General features: G+C 49.5%; 1 protein-coding gene across 2 annotated transcripts in view; it reads left to right on the forward strand.

The window, feature by feature from the left end:
- Positions 1–24,000, forward strand: part of CLCN2 (chloride voltage-gated channel 2) — a 148,276-nt gene that overhangs the window by 46,442 nt on the left and 77,834 nt on the right. For both annotated transcript variants that reach the window (XM_060242594.1, XM_060242595.1), the window contains exons 2-4: positions 1,049–1,205; positions 21,417–21,548; positions 23,037–23,165. In XM_060242594.1, the coding sequence (XP_060098577.1) occupies positions 1,049–1,205; positions 21,417–21,548; positions 23,037–23,165 (418 nt within the window). The remainder of the gene's footprint in view (positions 1–1,048; positions 1,206–21,416; positions 21,549–23,036; positions 23,166–24,000) is intronic.

The following is a 24,000-nucleotide window of genomic DNA, read 5'->3' on the forward strand; positions in this document are numbered from 1 at the left end:
GAACAATGGCTATTGATCGCAGTCTCCTTATCTGCCTGGCATTGTCTGAGCTGGAACGCCTCGGACAGGGCCGAAGCCTCTTGTCTTGTGGCTCTGGAGTCTCTTCGCCTTGACCCCGACCTGAAAGGATTGATCGGTTTGCAGGAAGGCAGATTAAGGAAAGGATTTCTCCCCAGGGAGAAATGTAGGGCCGCATTTAGGTGAAGCCTGGCTTTTCCAAAGACATTTTTGCCTCCCTTGCCTGCTGTGAGAGCCCTCTCAGCCCCACCCACCTCACAGGGTGCCTGTTGTGGGGGGAGAAGAAATAGGAGATAGTAAGCTGCTCTGAGTCTCTGATTCAGAGAGAAGGGCAGGGTATAAATTTGCAATTCTTCTTCTTCTTCTCTGTCCAGATTTTTCCTTTTTTTCCTTTGGGAAATCAGCAAGTCTCTAGCAATCCTCTCTCTAAGCTGTGGAGACTTGTGAGCAAAAATTCTACTTTGTGAGCTACTGGCATTAAAGCTGTGAGCTACTGCATACACCAGGAGTGGCCAATGGTAGCCCTCCAGATTGTTTTTTTTTTGCCTACAACTCCCATCAGCCCCAGCCAGCATGGCCAATGGCTGGGGCTGATGGGAGTTGTAGGCAAAAAAAAAGCATCCGAAGAGCTACCGTTGGCCACCCCTGGCATACACTGTTGGCCTGTATGGCCCCTTCCAACACTACTATTCTCTGGCTTGGTCTATTCAGATGTAACAGGAGCACTCCACAAGCCATTTTCCCTGAGCTGCCAAAGAGAACTCCCCCCTCCCCAAATACAAGAACTCAAGGGCAACCGATGAAGCTGATGGGCAATAGGTTTGCAGTGAACAAAAGGAAATACTAGTTTACACAGGAAGCGTTAAAAAATGGAACTCACTGCCAAAGGATGCACAAGAATGAACAGCTTTAGAAAGGGGTTAGATAGATTCATGAAGGATAAGCCTTATCAGTGCCTACATGGCTTCTCTTATGTCCTTCTCTGCCCAGCTGTGCCCTTGACCCTTCACTTGTTATCCCTCCCCATCAGATGTATGGCCGCTACACGCAGGACCTGGGAGCCTTCGCCAAAGGTGAAGCGGCCCGCATCCGGCGGCAGCAGGAGCGCTGGAAAGGGTCCCCAAAGGAGCACCTGCGCCCATCAGAGCTGCTGGAGTACGACCAGAGCCGGTGTGCCCGATGCCGAAGTAAGGAGCATGCCTTTTGCTTGCTGGCGGGGAGGGGACACTTCTGGGCTCTCGAAGCCATTTGGTGTGGCCTAGCATACCTAGCGTTTGCACTTTAGCGTTGGAAAAAGTGCATAAAAGGGCAACTAGAATGATTCAAGGGTTGGAACACTTTCTCTATGAAGAAAGGTAAAAACGTTTGGGCCTCTTTAGCTTGGAGAAACGTCGACTGCGGGGTGACATGATAGAGGTTTACAAGATTATGCATGGGATAGAGAAGATAGAGAAAGAAGTCCTTTTCTCCCTTTCTCGCCATACAATGAAATTGCGGAGCAGTCGGGTTAGAACGGATAAAAGGAAGTCCTTCTTCACCCAAAGGGGGATTAACACGTGGAATTCACTGCCACAGGAGGTAGTGGCGGCTACTAGCATAGACAGCTTCAAGAGGGGAATGGAGAAGCATATGGAGCAGAGGTCCATCAGTGGCTATTAGCCACAGCGTATTGTTGGAACTCTCTGTCTGGGGCAGGGATGCTCTGTATTCTTGGTGCTTGGGGAGGGGATAGGCACAGTGGAAGGGCTTCTAGCCCCACTGGTGGACCTCTTGATGGCGCTTGGATTTTTTGGCCAAATATGGTGTTCAAATATGTGTGTCACAACCCTGCTTCTGGCTCCACCCCCAATGTCTCCTGGCTCCACCCCCAAAGTCCCCAGATATTTCTTGAATTGGACTTGGCCTACTCTCCTCTGCTGCCAGGTGGAACAGTATATTATCAGTTGTACAAAGAATTCAAAAACAGTCAAATCCACAATATCTTCCATATAAAATTGTGCACCAAAAAGAGCACACACCATTTATGAAACCAGGAACAGAGAAGCCGTGCATATCCAACAGGTAAATCCAGAATCCTTGGAACTAGTCGATTCCTTTACAAATGGATCCCTTCTGTCTCAAGTAATGAGTGAACTTAGGAACAAAGGATATCCAAACTTTTGGACTCCAATCCAACTTGATTCCAGCAATGCAGCTAACAAGCAAAGCCGGTCTTCTGTGCCTCGTTTCACTGAAGTTTTCTCCAAGCTTTACGGTGATCAGAACAAAATTCTCGAATGGGAACTCTCAAAACACTGTGTGCTTCCTCAGTGTTCCCCACTGCAGGCTGCCTCTCAACGTGTGTCGTTGCATGCTTAGTCTTTTTATAAGAGACACGTGAGCATTTTGTAAGAGCACGGGCGCCTGTGTAAAATGCCATCAAGTGACAGCCAACTCATGGGGACTCCTGTAGAGCTTTTTGAGGCAAGTTGCTTGCCACTGCAGAGCCAGTCTGGTGTAGTGGTTAAGTGTGCGGACTCTTATCTGGGAGAACTGGGTTTGATTCCCCACTCCTCCACTTGCAGCTGCTGGAATGGCCTTGGGTCAGCCATAGCTCTCGCAGGAGTTGTCCTTGAAAGGGCAGCTGCTGTGAGAGCTCTCTCGGCCCCACCCACCTCACAGGGTGTCTGTTGTGGGGGAAGAAGGTAAAGGAGATTGTAAGCCACTCTGAGATTCAGAGTATAGGGTGGGATATGTCCAATATCATCATCATCTTCTTTCTTTTTCTTCTTCTTCCCTGGACATACTTGGCGTTCTCCCATCCTGCTTAACTTCTGAGATCTGACAAGATCATCCTAGCCTGCTCCGTCCACTCTGCACTTCCTGGAAACGGTTCCCGCTTTTGTCACAAACCAGCCTTGCTTTCCCCCAAGCCTGTTGCATGTGCCCTGCTTTATGTGCAACCGTTCTGGTCACTGTTGTGGGCCCTCCCTGTGCAAACTTGGATTTGTCCTTGCACAGATTTGGAAGGCCACTCCCTTTGTACGCCCCCTTCCTCCCCAGCCTCTCCCTTCTCTCTCTTCCTCCTTCATGGTTCACTCAGCATATCTCTGTCTCCTGCTCGCTATCTCTGTCTTCTGGAGAGAGAGAGAACTCCCAGCGGCCTCTAACAATAGGCAAAGAATTTATGACCTCAGCCTGACCAGCTCAGGGCCTCTGCCCAAAATCCTTGGCATATAAGGGGCAAGAAAAGGCTTTGGAGATAAAGTTTCATGCTGCTGTTTGTTGGATAGTCAGCCTGCAAGGTCAGAGAGCTTTTTGCAATCTCTTCTGGGCTAAAGCTTCCCCCACCCCCTCACCCGAAAAGCTCTGAGGAAGGGGAGGGTGCTCTTTTTTACAGCTGCAGGAGAATTTAAAAAAAACGTTTATTTTATTTTAGGGCCAGAAAGCAACATCAAGGGAAGGCCTTGGCCTCTGTGCCCTGTTACAGGGCGTCCGGAGGAACTGGTTGGCCACTGTGTGAGATGGGATGCTGGAATAGATGGATCCATTGGTCTGATCCAACAGGGCTCTTGTGATGATCTTATGAAGACCTCAGACTCTGTGCCCTGTTGTTGACCCTCCAGAGGAACTGGTTGGCCACTGTGTGATAAAGATGCTGGACTAGATGGATCACTGGTCTGATTCTGAAGGGCTCTTCTGATGTTCTAATGAAGGCCTCAGCCTCTATGCCTTGTTGTTGGCCCTCCAGAGGAACTGGTTGGCTACCGTATGAGACAGAATGCTGGACTAGAGGGACCACTGGTTTGATTTAACAGGGCTCTTCTGATGATATTATGAAGGCCTCAGACTCTGTGCCCTGTTGTTGGCCCTCCAGAGGAACTGGTTGGCTACCGTATGAGACAGAATGCTGGACTAGAGGGACCACTGGTCTGATCCAGCAGAGCTCTTCTGATGATCTTATGAAGGCCTTGGCCTCCATGCCTTGTTGTTGGCCCTCCAGAGTAACTGTTTGGCCCCTGTGTGATAGGATGCTGGACTAGATGGACCACTGATCTGATCCAGCAGGGCTCTTCATATGTTCTCATGAAGGCCTCAACCTCTCTGTCCTGTTGTTGGCCCTCCAGAGGAAATGGTTGGCCACTGTGTGAGACAGGATGCTGGACTAGAGGGACCACTGGTCTGATCCAGCACGTCTCTTCTTATGTTATGAAGGTCTCAGCCTCTGTGCACAGTTGCTGGCCCTGCAAAGGAACTGGGTGGCCCCTGTGTGAGACAAGATGCCGGACACAATTCTGGCTTAGTGCCTCGGAATGTAGAGGATTGCCTGAGTCACTATGGCTAGTAGCCATTGATAAACTTATCCTCTGTGAATCTCTCTAATCCCATTTTAAACTGTTTATTCCTGTGTCCATCACTACATCCTCTGGCAGCGAATTCCACGTTTTCATCACTCTCTGTGTCAAGTCATAGGTCCTCACCCTGGACTCAGAAAGGATGCTGTCTAGGAAAATGTTGCATTTTCGCACATTTGAATCAGTTGCAAACAAAGCTTCTAGCCCCACTGATAGACCTCCTGATGGAACTAGGGGGTTTTTTGGCCGCTGTGTGACACAGAGTGTTGGACTGGATGGGCCACTGGCCTGATCCAACATGGCTTCTCTTCTGTTCTTCTGTGACACAGAGTGTTGGACTGGATGGGCCATTGGCATGATCCAGCAGGGCTTCTCTTATGTTCTTATGTGACACAGAGTGTTGGACTGGAGGGGCCATAGGCCTGATCCAACAGGGCTTCTCTTATGTTCTTATGTGACACAGAGTGTTGGACTGGATGGGCCATTGGCCTGATCCAACATGGCTTCTCTTCTGTTCTTATGTGACACAGAGTGTTGGACTGGAGGGGCCATAGGCCTGATCTAACAGGGCTTCTCTTATGTGACACAGAGTGTTGGACTGGATGGGCCATTGGCCTGATCCAATATGGCTTCTCTTATGTTCTTATGTGACACAGAGTGTTGGACTGGAGGGGCCATAGGCCTGATCCAACAGGGCTTCTCTTATGTTCTTATGTGACACAGAGTGTTGGACTGGAGGGGCCATAGGCCTGATCCAACATGGCTTCTATTATGTTCTTATGTGACACAGAGTGTTGGACTGGAGGGGCCATAGGCCTGATCCAACATGACTTCTCTTATGTGACACAGAGTGTTGGACTGGATGGGCCACTGGCCTGATCCAACAGGGCTTCTCTTATGTTCTTATGTGACACAGAGTGTTGGACTGGAGGGGCCATAGGCCTGATCCAACAGGGCTTCTCTTATGTTCTAATGTGGCACAGTGTTGGACTGGAGGGGCCATAGGCCTGATCCAACAGGGCTTCTCTTATGTTCTTATGTGACACAGAGTGTTGGACTGGATGGGCCATTGGCCTGATCCAACATGGCTTCTCTTATTTTCTTATGTGGCACAGAGTGTTGGACTGGATGGGCCATTGGCATGATCCAGCATGGCTTCTCTTATGTTCTTATGTGACACAGAGTGTTGGACTGGATGGGCCATTGGCCTGATCCAACAGGGCTTCTCTTATGTTCTTATGTGACACAGAGTGTTGGACTGGAGGGGCCATTGGCCTGATCCAACATGGCTTCTCTTATGTTCTTCTATGACACAGAGTGTTGGACTGGATGGGCCACTGGCCTGATCCAACATTGCTTCTCTTATGTTCTTCTGTGACACAGAGTGTTGGACTGGAGGGGCCACTGGCCTGATCCAACATGGCTTCTCTTATGTTCTTCTGTGACACAGAGTGTTGGACTGGATGGGCCACTGGCCTGATCCAACAGGGCTTCTCTTATGTTCTTATGTGACACAGAGTGTTGGACTGGATGGGCCATTGGCCTGATCCAACATGGCTTCTCTTATGTTCTTATGTGACATAGAGTGTTGGACTGGGTGGGCCATTGGCCTGATCCAACAGGGCTTCTCTTATGTTCTTATGTGACACAGGGTGTTGGACTGGATGGGCCATTGGCCTGATCCAACAGGGCTTCTCTTATGTTCTTATGTGACACAGAGTGTTGGATTGGAGGGGCCATAGGCCTGATCCAACATGGCTTCTCTTCGGTTCTTAAAGGAGAGTTTGAAACATTGCTGTCTGCTTTTGCATGGGTGTTCTTTCTCTCCCTTGTTTAAAACGAGAGGATGAGGACCAACAGGAAAGCTCCTTATGCTGCAAAAATCTGCAGGCTCCTAAATAATCAGACCCTTGCGTTACCCCGAGGGCTCCAATTATCTGGCTGAAGACGTCCCCTCCCATGTTGTTCGCAGGTTCTGGCTGTTCCCAAAGCCTTAAAATAGTTCCCCTAGCAACTGAGGAGTCCTTGGGATCCGCATTGTTCTCCAGGCAAATAAATGCTCTTGTTAAATGTCGCCAGCTCCCTGGGGCAGCCGTGTGAGCCAGAAACCGGCCGAGAGCTGTGCTGTCCCCGCTTGGCCCCGAGCGTGGCGTCCATCCTCCCACCTCCTCGGGTTGCTGCTCCATGTCAAAGGATGTGGCGGGGAGTGTTTGCTCTGACTTGACGACATGTTTTCCCAGCTCCGTGTGCCTCCGTCCCTCGCTGCTTCCCTTTTGGGCCAGCTGTCGGCTGCCTGTGGCTAAGATAACAACAGGGTGGTGGAGCGGCAGGCCAAGAGCCCACCTTACAAAGCCGGCCCGTGGGGTGGGCCCTGCTGCTCGGCCCGGGCGGTGCGGGCCGAGGACTCTGGCGCCAAGGAGGGTGCCCCTTGCTTTGTCCGTACAGCTGTTTGTGTGTCAAAGAAGCTAGCTGATCAGCAAATACCTCCTCCTTTGGAGGGCTCACTCAGCTTGGAATGGAGTGCCGGGAACCCAGCTGGACGAATGACCTCTCTTCCCGGTGCCGTCCCATGCAACAAAGAGGCGGCTATTTATATTGCTTGCATACACATTGTGTGGGCGTAATCTGCGCCTCCTCCCTGCCCCGTGCGTGCCTGGGTTCCCCACCGACTTCACTTTATAGAACACATTCTTCCAAACAAGGCACATCACACCAAGCTGGACAGTTCCTCAACACTAACCCACGTGCTTTAAAGAAGTAAGAATATAAGAATATAAGAAGAACCCTGCTGGATCAGAGCAGTAGCCCCTCTAGTCCAGCATCCTATCTCACAAAGTGGCCAGCCAGTCCCTTTGGACAGCCAACAACAGGGCAGAGAGACTGAGGCCTTCATAAGAATATCAGAAGGACCCTGCTGGATCAGACCAGTGGTCCATCTAGTCCAGCATCCTGTCTCACCCAGTGGCCAACCAGTTCCTCTGGAGGGTCAACAACAGGGCAGAGAGGCCGAGGCCTTCATAAGAACATCAGAAGAGCCCTGCTGGATCAGACCAGTGGTCCATCCAGTCCAGCACCCTATTTCACACAGTGGCCAGCCAGTTCCTCTGGAGAGCCAACAACAGGGCAGAGAGGCCGAGGCCTTCATAAGAACATCAGAAGAGCCCTGCTGGATCAGACCAGTGGTCCATCTAGTCCAGCATCCTGTCTCACCCAGTGGCCAACCAGTTCCTCTGGAGGGCCAACAACAGGGCAGAGAGGCCGAGGCCTTCATAAGAACATCAGAAGAGCCCTGCTGGATCAGACCAGTGGTCCATCCAGTCCAGCACCCTTTTTCACACAGTGGCCAGCCAGTTCCTCTGGAGAGCCAACAAGAGGGCAGAGAGACTGAGGCCTTCCCCTAGCGTTGCCTCCTGGCTCTGGGATTCAGAGGCTTACTGCCTCTGAATCTGGAGGTTCCCCTCATCTATCATGGCTAGTAGCTTGTCCTCCACGAATCTCTGTAATTCTCTTTTCAAGCTGCTTATTCCTGTGTCTATCACTACATCCTCTGGCAGAGCATTCCACATCTGGATCACTGTCTCTGTAAGGTAGTATTTCCTTTTGTCCATCCTGAACTTACTGCTCCTCAGCTTCATTGGATGCGCTAGAGTTCTAGTATTTGGAGAGAGGAAGGCAAAGTTCTCTTTGTCATCCCTCTCCACCCCATGTATAATTTTATAAACCTCTTTCATGTCTCCCCTTAGCCGTCAGTTTTTTAAACTGAGAAGTCCCAGACTCTTCAGCCTAACTCTGCCCTGTTGTTGACCCTCCAGGGGAACTGTTTGGCTACTGGATGAGACAGGATGCTGGACTAGACAGACCTTCACTGGTCTGATCCAGCAGGACTCTTCTCATGTTCTTATGAAGGCCTCAGTCTCTATGCCCTGTTGTTGGCCCTCCAGAGGAACTGTTTGGCTACTGGGTGAGACAGGATGCTGGACTAGACGGATCTTCACTGGTCTGATCCAGCAGGACTCTTCTTATGTTCCAGTTTGGTGTAGTGGTTAAGTGTGTGGACTCTTATCTGGGAGAACCAGGTTTGATTCCCCACTCCTCCACTTGCACCTGCTGGAATGGCCTTGGGTCAGCCACAGCTCTGGCAGAGGTTGTTTTTGAAAGGGCAGCTGCTGTGAGAGCCCTCTCCAGCCCCACCCACCTCACAGGGTGTCTGTTGTGGGGGAGGAAGGTAAAGGAGATTGTGAGCCGCTCTGAGACTCTTCGGAGTGGAGGGCGGGATATAAATCCAATATCAATATCTTCTTCTTATGAAGGCCTCAGTCTCTATGCCCTGTTGTTGGCCCTCCAGAGGAACTGTTTGGCCACTGGGTGAGATGGAATACTGGACTAGATGGACCTTCACTGGTCTGATCCAGCAGGACTTTTCTAATGTTCTTATGAAGGTCTCAGTCTCTATGCCCTGTTGTTGACCCTCCAGAGGAACTGTTTGGCTACTGGGTGAGACAGGATGCTGAACTAGACGGATCTTCCCTGGTCTGATCCAGCAGGGCTCTTCTGATGTTCTTATGAAGGCCTTGGCCTCTCTGTCCTGTTGTTGGCCCTCCAGAGGAACTGTTTGGCCACTGTGTGAGACAGGATGCTGAACTGGATAGACCACTAGTCTGATCCAGCAGGGCTCTTCTTGTGTTTTCATAGGAAAGAGGCTCCAACCCTCTCATCATCTTTGTTGTTCTCCTCTGTATTTTTTTCAGCTCTACAGTGTCCTTTTTGAGATATGGAGGACACAGTATTCCAAATGAAGCCAGACCGTAGATCTTTTCAGGGGCAATACAATTATTTCCTAATAATTCCTAACATAGAGTTTGCCTTTTTTAGCACTGCAGTACACTGGGTTGACACTTTCATTGAGCTAGTTCCTTTACTCTCTCTCTTTCTCAGCGTGTTCAAACCCCATGAGCCTTCGCTTTCTTCAGCAGCAGCAGATCTAAAGAGATTTTTCTTTCCTAATGTAATCCCTTGGATTCAAAACTCTGTGCCTATGCATTTACGGGAAGATCTTATTTTTTCTTTTCTATCCTTCCCCATCTTGACCTCCCCTGTTCCAAACAGTGCATGCATTGAAATGCATTTGTGTCTTTCCGTCCTACTAGTTCTCCCTGAAGTGCCCCGTGGCGCAGAGTGGTAAAGCTGCAGTACTGCAGTCCTAAGCTCTGCTCACGAGACCTGAGTTCAATCCCAGCAAAGGCTGGTTCAGGTAGCCGACTCGAGGTTGACTCAGCCTTCCAGCCTTCCGAGGTTGGTCAAACGAGGATCCAGCTTGCTGGGGGTGAAGTGCAGATGACTGGGGAAGGCAATGGCAAACTACCCCGTAAAAAAGTCTGTTGTGAAAATGTCGTGATGCGGCGTCACCCCAGAGCTGGAAACGACTGGTGCTTGCACAGGGGACTACCTTTACCTTACCTTATAATTTCTTCCCTGTCCTTCCCCATCTCAACCACCCCTGTTCCGAATAGTGCATGCATTCGAAATGTATTTATGTATTTCTAGCCTACTAGTTCTCCCTAGCTGAGACTCAAAGTGGCTTAGGAGAGCATTCTCCCTTTTCTTCTAACAGCAACAACCTTGTGAGATGGGTCAGGCAGAGAATTGGTGACGGGCCCAAGGTCACCCGATGAGCTTCCATGGCAGAAGTGCGGATCCAAACCTGAGCCAGAAACAGTGGCCATTTCAGGGGACATGTTTGACCAACTTACCCCAGAGTGACAAAGGAAGGTGCCTGCCCTGCATACCACCTAAATAGAATCATAGAGTTGGAAGGGACCTCTAGGGTCATCTAGTCCAACCCCCAGCACATTGCAGGAAACCCACAAATACCTCCCCCAAATTCACAGGACTTTCATTGCTGTCAGAGGGCCATCTAGCCTCTGTTTAAAAACCTCCAAGGAAGGAGAGTCCACTACCTCCTGATGAAGCCTGTTCCACTGAGGAATCGCTCTAACGGTCAGGAAGTTCTTCCTAATGTTGAGCCGGAAACACTTTTGATTTAATTTCAACCTGTTAGTTCTGGTCCTATCTTCTGAGGCAACAGAAAACAATTCCACACCATCCTCTATATGACAGCCGTTCAAGTACTTGAAGATGGTGATCCTATCACCTCTCAGCCGCCTCCTCTCCAGGCTAAACATGCCCAGCTCCTTCAACCTTTCCTCATAGGACTTGGTCTCCAGACCCCTCACCATCTTCGTCACCCTCCTCTGGACCAGTTCCAGCTTGTCTATATCCTTCTTAAAATATGGTGCCCAAAACTGAACACAATACTCCAGGTGAGGTCTTACCAGAGCAGAGTAAAGCGATACCATCACTTCACGTGATCTGGACACTAGACTTCTGTCGATACAGCCCAAAATTGCATTTGCCTTTTTAGCCACCGCATCACACTGTTCCCACCAAATGTAGCAGGAACTCCTTTGCATATGAGGCCTCTGATGTACCCTCTGATGGAGCCAATCCGCCTGGAGTTTACAGCAGCCCCTGTAAGAAGAGCCCTCTAAACTCTTGGAGGACTGGCTGCATTAGGGAGTGAGGCCTAATATGCAAAGGAGTTCCTGCTACAAAAAAAATAAAAGCCCTGGTGCCAAGTCCTGCTTTTCCAACATTTGAAAGGTGTGCAGGGCCTTCCAGAAAGATCAAGGACTCTGGATAGATTGAACTTGGGTGCGCGCAGCATAGATCTGCCTCTTCTCTCCCTCTCTCTTAAGAGCCCCTTGCCCTCTTTTCCCGGAACTGGTTGATTTGAGAACACTGAAATCTGAAATACAAGCAATTTAGCTGAGGGATAATCTTCTCCGTTTATCTGGAGATAAGGTGAGGAGGAGAATCCTGGCCATAACTATCATCAGGTGTAATGATTCCTGTAGGGCTTTGGAAGGCACAACCTGCTTTTATAGCTTTCTATCTTTCTTATCTTCCAAGCAGCCTTGTCTTGGGGTAGGTTTGGCTGAGGGAGACAGGCATATATGCCCGCACAGAATCTCCTCAAGGCCAGATACGGAGCGTAAATGGAAAAAAAAGGGGAACCCGGTAGTGAAAAGCCTGAGAAATCACTGCAGAGAAACTGTTCGGTATTGCTACATGATCATGCAAATAATATTTGTACAATATCAACAGCACATCACAAACCAACAACAAGTATCAAAAGTCCAAAAGGCTCAGTTATAAACAGTGTCCTTGAAATGTGGTAGAACATCTTCTTCTAGGTGTTTTGCTGGTCATATTCCCAAATAGGTATAATCTGATGTACAGAATGCAATTTCCGGATGTCTTGGTGTGTTTCAGAGCGTAGCCCTTCGTCAGGCGGTCTTAGTCCACTGAAGGATAATTCTGTTGGTCTAATTATTCATACTCATATAAGAAAATTTTCTTCCCGAGCTTAAATTCTGTAAAGTTGCATGGCTGTGAGAATGTCGGGACCCCGGAAAGGGAAATGTTCTTGTTTTGATGGCACAATCTTTTGAATCACATTATGACCATTTTAGAAATTATAACTATATTTGATTAATTCGTACACAGCGTGGGATTATTTTTAACTGAAGGTAAGCCGGGGCGGCTCTTTGTGGGCTGTCTCCGCCTCTTGTGGCCTTGCCCGCCACGTGGTGCCAGAATTCCAAAGGTGCTGCGGGCTCAAAGACACTTTCCGGAAGTTTCAGGTCTCCATGCAATGCTGGATGAAGTCTCAGAAACCAGGAGAAAGCGTCTGAATCAGATTTCCAAAGGCTGAGGGCAGGGCTCCAATTAGGGTTGCCGGGTTCCCACCACCACCCTGGGACCAGCGGGGAATGAGGGCAGAGGTTTGCAAAGTCCAGATTGGGGGACTCCAGGAGATTTGGGGATGGAACCTGGGGAGGATGGGGACCTCAGTGGAATACAGTTAGGCTTCCCAAACTCCTACTGGGGGTGGGAGTTCCCCTGGTTTCAGGGCCCTTAACCCGCTAGCCACTGGAGGATCCCTGCCTCCCAAAGAACCCCATCATACGCAGTAGCATGTGGCTCGATGATGTCACCCAGAAGTGACGTATCGCTCTGAGTGTGTCATGCGGGGACATGCTAGGAATTCAGGACAAGCTCTGTGGTTTTGTACAGGGATGCTCTAGCAATTTGTGGGAAAACTCTGTGGTGCCGTAGAGTTTCCCCCCAAATTGCTAGAGCATCCCCGTTTGAAGCCATAGAGACCCCCCACCACCACCTCCCCAAATTCCTAGAGTTTCCATGCCTCACGTGCCTGGCGCGATGTCATCGCACCACATGTGCTGTGCATGCGAGAAAAACCTAAATATGGTGCCCTAGAGCCCACCCTCCAGAGAATCCATTTTCTCCAGGGGAATTGATCTTTTGTAGTTGGAAATGAGGTGTAATTCCAGGGAATCCCCAGGTCCCACCTGGAGGCTGGCACCTTGCTTAGTGCCTCCTTCCTCCCTTGTAGAGGCAAAATAAATCATGCCAAATAGTAGGAAAGGAATAATTGTATATTATGTTATGCAGAAGAACAAAATGGATGCAAATTGGCTTCATTTGCATAATGCCTCGCAGCTGCCGGATTCAGCTTGCCTGGGCACAAAATTTCAGACGGCCTCGGTTCGGAATTTCCGTGGGCTTCATCACGCAGCCGTCTTACGTCAGAGCAGAGGCTGTTACATCAGGGGCAAGAGCACATCGCTTGCCATGCTGAGGGTGCTGCATTCAGTCCTGGGCATTCCTTGGGCAGGATCTTTGGGTGGAGAAAACTGCCTTGGCGCAGTGGATACCTGGGTTTGATTCCCCGCTCCTCCTCCTCCTCCTCATGCAGCCAGCTGGGTGACTTTGGGTCAGTCACAAGTCCTTCAGAGCTGTTCTCAAGAGCAGTTTCTCTCAGAGCTCTCTCAGCCCCACCTACCTCACAGGGTGTCTGTTGTGAGGAGAAGAAGGGAAAGAGATTGTAAGCAGCTCTGAGACTCCAAGTGGAGGGCAGCGTATAAATACAACACTGCTACAATTACTACTACTTCCTCCTCCTCCTTCACTTTTGTGTGCAAGCACACTTCCTGATATATTTCCTGGGCCCCCTTCTCCTAGTCTAGTGCCAGTTTAGTGTTGTGGTTAAGAGCAGAAGATTCTAATCTGGAGAACTGTGTTTGATTCCCCACTCCTTCACATGCAGCCAGCTGGGTGACCTTGGACCAGTCAGAGTTCTCTCAGAGCTCTCCTCTGAAGAGCAGTTCTCATGGTCAGAGCTCTCTCGCTAAGACTCTGAGTGAAGGGCAGGGTATAAATCCAGCCTCCAGCCATGAGAAGGAAGGAAGGAAAATAGATGGAGGAGGGAGGTGGAGGTGATAAGAAAGCAACTTTAACTTTAAACACAGTCTCCAAGCAGCTGTCTGGCTTGGCTTGGCGAGGTGATTTAAGGAGTCAAATGCTTTCTCCAAACCAGCTGATGGGGCGGTTGGGGATTTGAGAGGCACCCAGAATGTGTGAAAGAGCCACGGTTTGGCCACCCTTGGTTCACACCCTTGCTGAGTTCTTGCAAACTGAGGACTGCGGCTTCCTTGATAGACTAAATCCATCTCACGTTGGATCTTCCTCTTTTTTTGCTGCCTTCAACTTATCTTAGCCTTACTGTCGTTTCCAGTGTCTCTCGTCTTCCCCATAATGTAAGCAAAGCAAGAGAGTCAAGAGGGAGACTTCTAGGGAGAGTCATTTTAGCTTCTAGTTTAGTCATTTTAGCTTCTAGGGAGACTTTAGGCTCGATTTGATCTAGAACCACTTATTGGTCTCTTTGGCGGTCCACTGTACCTATAAAACTCTCCTCCAACACCACATTTCAAATGAATTGACTTTCTTCCTATCAGGTTTCTTTCCAAGTCCAACCTTCTTATGGGCAGGGCTTTTTTTTTATAGCAGGAACTCTTTTGCATATTAGGCCACACACCCCTGATGTAGCCAGTCCTCCAAGAGCTTGCAGTTGGCCCTGTAAGAATCAGAATTATAGAGTTGGAAGGGACCTCCAGGGTCATTTAGTCCAATCCCCTGCACAATGCAGGAAACACACAAATACCGCCCCCTAAATTTACAGGATCTTCATCGCTGTCAGATTTCCATCTAGCCTCTGTTTAAAAATCTCCAAGGAAGGAGAGCCCACCACCTCCCGAGGAAGCCTGTTCCACCGAGGAACCGCTCTAACGGTCAGGAAGTTCTTCCTAATGTTGAGCCAGAAACACTTTTGATTTAATTTCAACCCACTGGTTCTGGTCCTACCTTCTGGGGCCACAGAAAACAATTCCACACCATCCTCTATATGACAGCCCTTCAAGTACTTGAAGATGGTGATCCTATCACCTCTCAGCTGCCTCCTCTCCAGGCTAAACATCCCCAGCTCCTTCAACCCTTCCTCATAGGACTCGGTCTCCAGACCCCTCACCATCTTCATCGCCCTCCTCTGGACCCGTTCCAGCTTGTCTATATCCTTCTTAAAATGTGGTGCCCAAAACTGAACATAATACTCCAGGTGAGGTCTTACCAGAGCAAAGTGATACCATCACTTCACTTTGCCTTTTTAGCCACCGCATCACACTGTTCAGCGTATGATCCACTAAGACCCTTTTCGCACATACTACTGCTAAGACAATTCTCCCCCATCCCATAACCATGCATTGGATTTTTCCTACCTAAATGCAGAATTTGATATTTATCCCTGTTAAAATTCATTGATTTTAGCCTAGTTTTATAGCCTGTCATGGTCTTCCTGTATCCTCTTTCTGTCTCCTTCTGTGTTTGCAACCCCTCCCAATTTAGTATCATTGGCAAATTTAATAAGCTCTCCCTCTATTCCTTCATCCAAATCATTGATAAAGATGTTGAACAAAACAGATCCCAGGACAGATCCTTGAGGCACTCCACTTGTCACTCCTCTCCAAGAGGATGAGGAACCATTCAAAAGCACTCTTTTGGTGTGATCTGTCAACCAGTTACAGATCCACTTAATGGTAACAGGATCCAAACCACATTTTATCAACTAGTCAACAAGGATAGTATGTGGAATCTTATCAAAAGCCTTACTGAAATCAAGATAAACAATGTCTACAGCATTCCCCTGATCCAGTAAGGTAGTCACTTTCTCAAAAAAAGAGATCAGGTTAGTCTGACATGACTTGTTCTTGAGAAACCTATGCTGGCTCTTAGCAATCACATCCATTCTTTCTAAATGTTCCAGGACCAACTGTTTGATGATTTGTTCTAAAACTTCCAGGTATAGATTTCCAGATATAGACGTCAAGCTGACAGGTCAGTAGTTACCTGGATCCTCTTTTTTCCCCTTCTTGAAGATGGGGACAACATTTGCCTGCCTCCAGTCTTCCGGCACCTCTCCTGTTCTCCAAGAATTCTCAAAAATAATAGCCAGAGGTTCAGAAATTACATCTGCAAGCTCTTTTAGAACTCTTGGGTGCAGTTCATCTGGCCCTGAGGACTTAGTTTCATTTAAAGAAACTAGGCGTTTATGTTCTACCCCTACGCTGATCCTAGGTTGGAACTTCATACCCTCCTTATATGTTCTGTTTTTGCAATGTTGAGCACCGTTTCCCTCAGAAGAGAAGACTGAGGAAAAGTAGGAATTGAGCAGTTCCGCCCTCTTTTCATTACCTCGCAACAGGCCTGCCAGGTCCTTGCTCTTTTTCTTACTCGGAACATAAGAAGAGCTCTGTAAGCTCTTGGAGGATTGGCTACATCAAGGGTGTGTGGCCCAGGGGTGGAATTCTAGCAGAAGCTCCTTTGCATATTAGGCCACACCTCTCTGATGTAGCCAATCCTCCTGGAGCTTACAGAAGACCCTGTACTAAGAGCCCTGTAAGCTCTTGGAGGATTGGCTACATCAGGGAGATGTGGCCAAATATGCAAAGGAGCTCATGCTACAAAAAAAAGCACTGCTAATGGTGAAATATGATGGGTATGAATGACCTTGCTCTTGGTCATCAGCAACTCATCCTTACCCTTAGGAATTTTTTCTAGCTCCTTCATGGCTGCCCTTTACGGTCTCTGTCTCCTTGTGATTTCTTGGTTGCAGTTTCCCTTTTGGTTGATGAGGGAGCCAAGGACTAGAAAATCTTCTTGTTGTTGTTGTTCAGTTGCACAGTCGAGTCCGACTATTTGCGACCGCATGGACCAAGTCACGCCAGACCCTCCTGTCTTCCGTCATCTTCCAAAGCCCACTCAACTTCATGTTAGTTACGTCAGTAACGCTGCCCATCCATCTCATCTTTTGCCGTCCCCTTCTTCTTTTGCCTTCTGTCTTTCCCAGCATCAGGGACTTCTCCAGCGAGTGCTCCCTTTGGTGCAGCCAGTTTGGTGCAGTGGTTAACTGTGCGGACTCTTATCTGGGAGAACCGGGTTTGATTCCCCACTCCTCCACTTACACCTGCTAGCATGTCCTTGGGTCAGCCATAGCTCTGGCAGAGGTTGTCCTTGAAAGGGCAGCTGCTGTGAGAGCCCTCTCCATCCCCACCCACCTCACAGGGTGTCTCTTGTGGGGGAGGAAGGTAAAGGAGATTGTGAGCCGCTCTGAGACTCTTCGGAGTGGAGGGCGGGATATAAATCCAATATCTTCATCTACCTCACAGGGTGTCTGTTGTGGGGGAGGAAGGTAAAGGAGATTGTGAGCCGCTCTGAGACTCTTCGGAGTGGAGGGCGGGATATAAATCCAATATCTTCATCTACCTCACAGGGTGTCTGTTGTGGGGGAGGAAGGTAAAGGAGATTGTGAGCCGCTCTGAGACTCTTCGGAGTGGAGGGCGGGATATAAATCCAATATCTTCATCTACCTCACAGGGTGTCTGTTGTGGGGGAGGAAGGTAAAGGAGATTGTGAGCCGCTCTGAGACTCTTTGGAGTGGAGGGCGGGATATAAATCCAATATCTTCATCTACCTCACAGGGTGTCTGTTGTGGGGGAGGAAGGTAAAGGAGATTGTGAGCCGCTCTGAGACTCTTCGGAGTGGAGGGCGGGATATAAATCCAATATCTTCATCTACCTCACAGGGTGTCTGTTGTGGGGGAGGAAGGTAAAGGAGATTGTGAGCCGCTCTGAGACTCTTTGGAGTGGAGGGCGGGATATAAATCCAATATCTTCATCTACCTCACAGGGTGTCTGTTGTGGGGGAGGAAGGTAAAGGAGATTGTGAGCCGCTCTGAGACTCTTCGGAGTGGAGGGCGGGATATAAATCCAATATCTTCATCTACCTCACAGGGTGTCTGTTGTGGGGGAGGAAGGTAAAGGAGATTGTGAGCCGCTCTGAGACTCTTTGGAGTGGAGGGCGGGATATAAATCCAATATCTTCATCTACCTCACAGGGTGTCTGTTGTGGGGGAGGAAGGTAAAGGAGATTGTGAGCCGCTCTGAGACTCTCCGGAGTGGAGGGCGGGATATAAATCCAATATCTTCATCTACCTCACAGGGTGTCTGTTGTGGGGGAGGGAGGTAAAGGAGATTGTGAGCCGCTCTGAGACTCTTCGGAGTGGAGGGCGGGATATAAATCCAATATCATCATCATCATCATCATTCTGTCACGGCTGGGGCCGGGTCAGGCAAAGTCCAGGGGCAGTCCGAGGTCTGTAGCCAGTAAGCAGGAGGGTCTGAGGCGCCAAATCCAAATCACTGTACAAGTATCGCAGGTCCGAGGTCCAGAAGCCGAGGTCAGGGAGTCCAGAAGTCACAAGCCAAAGTCAGGGAGTCCAGAAACCAAAGTCAAGCCGGAGTGGATGCTAGAACATCAGGGAGATGACTAGTTGCTTCCACAAAGCCTACAGCTATATAGCCCTCTGCTGGCTGTTGCCCATTTGGGCTAATTGCTGGCTCAGAGAGGCAGCCAGGATCCTGTTACAACTCAAGCATCCTTGCTCTTAGAAGGGCCAGAATCCTCTCAAAACTCAGGGCTCAGGGAGCGTCTTGCTTGTGAGCGTGCCGCCCTCCTCCGATCCCTGAGGCCCTGACGGAGGCGGTCACGCACACGAGCCACCCGAGAGGGCGAGGCAGGGGGGCTGGGATCTTCTCCAGCAGGAGGCAGGGGCACTGGTGCAGGTGGCAGGGGCACAGTTTCTTCTGCAGGCTCAACTTCCTCTGCAGGGTCCCCAGCACCCATGACACATTCTCATTGGGTGGCCAAAGTATTTGAGCTTCAGCTTCAGCATCTGACCTTCCAGGGAACAGTCAGGGTGGATTTCCCTTAGGACTGACTGATTTAAGAACATAAGAGAAGCCATGTTGGATCAGGCCAATGGCCCATCCAGTCCAACACTGTCACACAGTGGCCAATATATGTGTGTGTACACACACACACACACACACACACACATATATATGTACACACACACTGTGGCTAATAGCCACTGATGGACCTCTGCTCCATATTTTTATCCAATCCCCTCTTAAAGCTGGCTATGCTTGTAGCTGCCACCACCTCCTGTTCAGTCCAAGGGAGGGACTGTGGCTAAGTGGTAGAGCATCTGCTTGGTAAGCAGAAGGTCCTAGGTTCAATCCCCGGCATCTCCAACTAAAAAGGGTCCAGGCAAATAGGTGTGAAAAACCTCAGCTTGAGACCCTGGAGAGCCGCTGCCAGTCTGAGAAGACAATACTGACTTCGATGGACCAAGGGTCTGATTCAGTATAAGGCAGCTTCATATGTTCTCTTCTCTCAAGAGTTTCATCCAGCAGCACAGCTCGAAAGCATCTATTCTTCTGCGCTCGGCCTTCCTTATGGTCCAACTCTCACAGCCGTACATTACTACTGGGAATACCATTGCTTTGACTATACGGACTTTTGTTGGCAGGGTGATGTCTCCGCTTTTTATTATACTGCCAAAGTTTGCCCTAGGTGTCCTCCCTAGGAGCAAACGTCTTTTAATTGAGAAAATCTTTAGCACAGTGAAAAAGGAGAAATGGCAGATTGCAGCTGCTCTGAGGGCAAGATGTTAAATCTCTACTGTGGGTGGGGGAGCTGTTGATGCTGGAAGAAGCATGAACAATCCTGGAGAAAAGGCCTTGCGCTTGCACCCAGGGTAATATATCAGATTTACACGGTGTAACGAACTAAATCTCCTCCTAGACCCAAGGTTGCGTAAGGCAGGGGTGCAGGCACGCATACTGATATATGCTTATGCAAGAGCCCTTTTTGTGTGCATGGAATTCAAAGTGTGCTGCACAGACCTGGTTTCTCTGTCACAGAAACAACACACTAAGCTGCCTTATACTGAATCCTTGTTGGGGCATCAACATCAGTATTGCCTACTCAGACGGGCAGCAGCTCATTTTGGGAGCTGATCCAAAACTTTACATATAAAATCATCGAATCATAGAGTTGGAAGAGATCCCCAGAGTCATCTAGTCCAACCCCCTGCACAATGCAGGAAACTCACCAGTCCCTCCCCCTAAACTCACAGGATCTTCATTGCTGTCAGATGGCCATCTAGCCTCTGTTTCAAAATCTCCAAGGAAGGAGAGCCCCCCACCTCCCGAGGAAGCCTGTTCCACTGAGGAACCGCTCTAACTGTCAGGAAAGTGACCCAGAACAAGTACTGCAAGAAGACATTGGTGTCCAGCCCCCCGTACATCCACTTCCGGGCTGCGCAAGAGACAAAAATGCACAAGTGGGCGTGGATGACCGAGCAGGTTTTTCTCTCAACCTTCAGGCTCAGGACCTCACGGCGGCACATAGGGCTCGCCTCCCCAATCCTGTCCTCACGACAACCTTTTGAGGTAGGTCAGGCTGATGGAGACTGGCCTGAGGTGAGTTTCAGGGCTGGGTGGGGAGTCAAACGCTAAGTCCCAGGAGGAAAGGTTGAAGGAGCTGGGTATGTGTAGCCTGGAGAGGAGACGGCTGAGAGGTGATATGAGAACCAGCTTCAAGTATGTGAAGGGCTGCCATTTAGAGAGGATGGTGCAGACTTGTCTTCTGTTGCCCCAGAAGGCAGGACCAGAACTAACAGGTTGAAATTAAATCAGAAGAATTTGTGGCCCAGCATGAGGAAGAACTTCCCGACAGAGCAATTCTTTAGTGGAACAGGCTTCCTTGGGATGTGGTGGACTCTCCTTCTTTGGAGGTTCTGAAGCAGAGGCTAGATGGTCATCTGACAGCAATGCTGATTCTGTGAACTCACGCAGATCATGCCCTGAGACATCATCTTCAATGAGTCAATATCCCATTTCAAGCTAGCTTGATCTGGTAAGATCTCGAAAGCTAAGCAGGGTTGGCCCTGGTTAGTAAGAACATAAGAGAAGTCATGTTGGATCAGGCCAATGGCCCCTCCAGTCCAACACTCTGTGTCACATAAGAACATAAGAGAAGTCATGTTGGATCAGGCCAGTGGCCCCTCCAGTCCAACACTCTGTGTCACATAAGAGAAGCCATGTTGGATCAGGCCAGTGGCCCATCCAGTCCAACACTCTGTGTCACATAAGAACATAAGAGAAGCCATGTTGGATCAAGCCAGTGGCCCATCCAGTCCAACGCTCTGTGTCACATAAGAACATAAGAGAAGCCATGTTGGATCAGGCCAATGGCCCATCCAGTCCAACACTCTGGGATCAAACTCAGGTTGTGAGCAGAGCGGAGCTTGGACTGCTTACCACTCTGTGCCATGTGGCTCCTTTTAATTGCCTGTTACCTGGACCTCTTAACTGGAAATGCCAGGGTTTGAACCTGGGATCTTTTGCATGCCAATCAGATGCTCTACCACTGAGCTATGGCCCTCCTCCTTAGTGCTTCAGGGTGACAGCTGAGGAGATGAGACTAACCTTGATGGACCAAGGATCTTGTTCAGAATAAGGCAGCTCTATAAGAGAAGTCATGTTGGATCAGGCCAGTGGTCCATCCAGTCCAACACTCTGTGTCACACAGTGGCCAAAACCCAGGTGCCATCAGGTGGTTCTCCAGAGGTCTGTTCAATCTGAATTGTTTCTTAAGCATTCCTCCATGATAGGAGTCCTCTTTCTCCACAGCTCCTGACCCCCTAGTTGGCCATTCCCTAATGCGTTCCCCTTCTCCCCACAGTCTGTACCGTGCGTTGCCAAAAGTTCCTCATCTCCAAGGTGGGTGAAGACTGGATCTTCCTCATTCTTTTGGGCTTGCTGATGGCCTTGGTGAGCTGGGCCATGGACTTCACCATTGCTACCTGCCTGCAAGGTAAGACTAAGTACATGTGTGAAAAGTGCCGTCAAGTTGCAGCTGACTCGTGGTCACCACTCATGGGTTTCTTAAGGCAAGAGAGGAACAGAGGTGGTGTACCATTGCCTGCCTCTGTGGAGCGACCCTGGAGCATCTTGATGGTCTCCCATCAAGCATTATATAGTACAAGTACAATTATAGTATTGGAAGGAGTCCAGAAAAAGGGCAACTAGAATGATTAAAGGGTTGGAACACTTCCCCTATGAAGAAAGGTTAAAACGCTTGGGGCTCTTTAGCTTGGAGAAACGTTGACTGAGAGGTGACACGATAGAGCCTTACAAGATTATACATGGGATAGAGAAGGTAGAGAAAGAATTACTTTTCTCCCTTTCTCACAATACAAGAAGACACTCAATGAAATTGCTGAGCAGTTGGGTTAGAACAGATAAAAGGAAGCCCTTCTTCAACCAAAGGGTGATTAGCACATGGAATTCACTTCCACATGAGGTGGCAGCTGCAAGTATAGCCAGCTTCAAGAGGAGGTTGGATAAACATCTGGAGCAGAGGTCCATCAGTGTTTATTAGCCACAGGGTATATATGGAACTCCCTTGTCTGGAGCAGTGATGCTCTGTATTCTTGGTGCTTGGGAGGGGCAACAGTGTGAGGACTTCTTGTGTTCTGGCCCCACTGATGGACCTCCTGATGGCACCTGGGTTTGTTGGCCACTGTGTGACACAGAGTGTTGGACTGGATGGGCCATTGGCCTGATCCAACATGGTTTCTCTTATGTTCTTATGTGACACAGAGTGTTGGACTAGATGGGCCATTGGCCTGATCCAACAGGGCTTCTCTTATGTTCTTACTAACCAGGGCCAACCCTGCTTAGCTTTCGAGATCTTACCAGATCAAGCTAGCCTGAAATGGGATATTGACTCATTGAAGATGATGTCTCAGGGCATGATCTGCGTGAGTTTACAGAATCAGCATTGCTGTCAGATGACCATCTAGCCTCTGCTTCAGAACCTCCAAAGAAGGAGAGTACACCACATCCCGAGGAAGCCTGTTCCACTAAAGAATTGCTCTAACTGTCGGGAAGTTCTTCCTCATGCTGGGCCAGAAATTCTTCTGATTTAATTTCAACCTGTTAGTTCTGGTCCTGCCTTTTGGGGCAACAGAAGACATGTCTGCACCATCCTCTCTATATGGCAGCCCTTCACATACTTGAAGCTGGTTCTCATATCACCTCTCAGCCGTCTCCTCTCCAGGCTTCACATACCCAGCACCTTCAACCTTTCTTCCTGGGACTTAGCGTTTGACTCCCCACCCAGCCCTGAAACTCACCTCAGGCCAGTCTCCATCTGCCTGACCTACCTCACAAGGTTGTCGTGAGGACAGGATTGGGGAGGCGAGCCCTATGTGCCGCCATGAGCTCCTGAGCCTGAAGGGTGAGAGAAAAACCTGCTCAGTCATCCACGCCCACTTGTGCATTTTTGTCTCTTGCGCAGCCCAGAAGTGGATGTACGGGGGGCTGGACGCCAATATCTTCTTGCAGTACTTGGCCTGGGTCACCTACCCTGTGGTGCTGATCACGTTCTCTGCCGGCTTCACGCAGATCTTGGCACCGCAAGCAGTTGGTGAGTCCGGGAAAAGGGCAGGTGGTGGAGGTGGAATTCATGTCCTTGTCAGCCATCCCAGGGGAAGATTGTGTTGTATACTAGAAGCGCCTTGGGAAGGGGCTGTGGCTCAGTTGGAGATCCCCTGCTTTGTGCACAGAAGGTCCCAGGTTCAATCCCCAGCATCTCCAGTTAAAAGGACCAGGCAGGAAGTGATGTGAAAAACATCTGCCTGAGACCCTGGAGAGCTACTGCTGGTCTGAGTAAAACAGATTGACCTTGATGGAGTGATGGTCTGATTCATTGCAAGCTTTCATCTGTGAAGCACTGTTTTAGGGGAGGGGGTGTGGCTTGGTGGTAGAACCTCTGCTTGGCACACAGAAGGTCCCAGGTTCAATCCCTGGTATCTCCAGTTCAAAGGACCAGGCAGGAGGTATGTGAGAAAGACCTCAGCCAGAGTTCTTGGAGAACCACTGCCAGTCTGAGTAGACATGACTGGTCTTGATGGACTAATTCAGTAGAAGGCTCTTCATCTGTGCTCATGTGTTCAGCATTTAGAGGGAGGGTGTGCTGGACGCCCACTCCTTCCTTCCCTCCAGGACCAGCCCTATTATGGCACAGTATGTAGCGATGGCCACAGGAATGAACAGCTTGGAAAGAGGATTAGATCAATTCATGGAGGGTAAGGCTATCAACCAATAGTGGCTGAGGGGAACTTCCACATTCAGAGGCACTAATCCGGTGAACCCCAGAGCCAGGAGACAGCATCAGGGGAAGGCCTCGGCCTCTATGCCCCGTTATTGGCTGTCCAGAGGAACTGGTTGGCCACTGTGTGAGATGCCAGACTAGGTAGACC

Source organism: Heteronotia binoei, chromosome 6, assembly GCF_032191835.1.
Source record: "Heteronotia binoei isolate CCM8104 ecotype False Entrance Well chromosome 6, APGP_CSIRO_Hbin_v1, whole genome shotgun sequence".
NCBI lineage: Eukaryota > Metazoa > Chordata > Lepidosauria > Squamata > Gekkonidae > Heteronotia > Heteronotia binoei.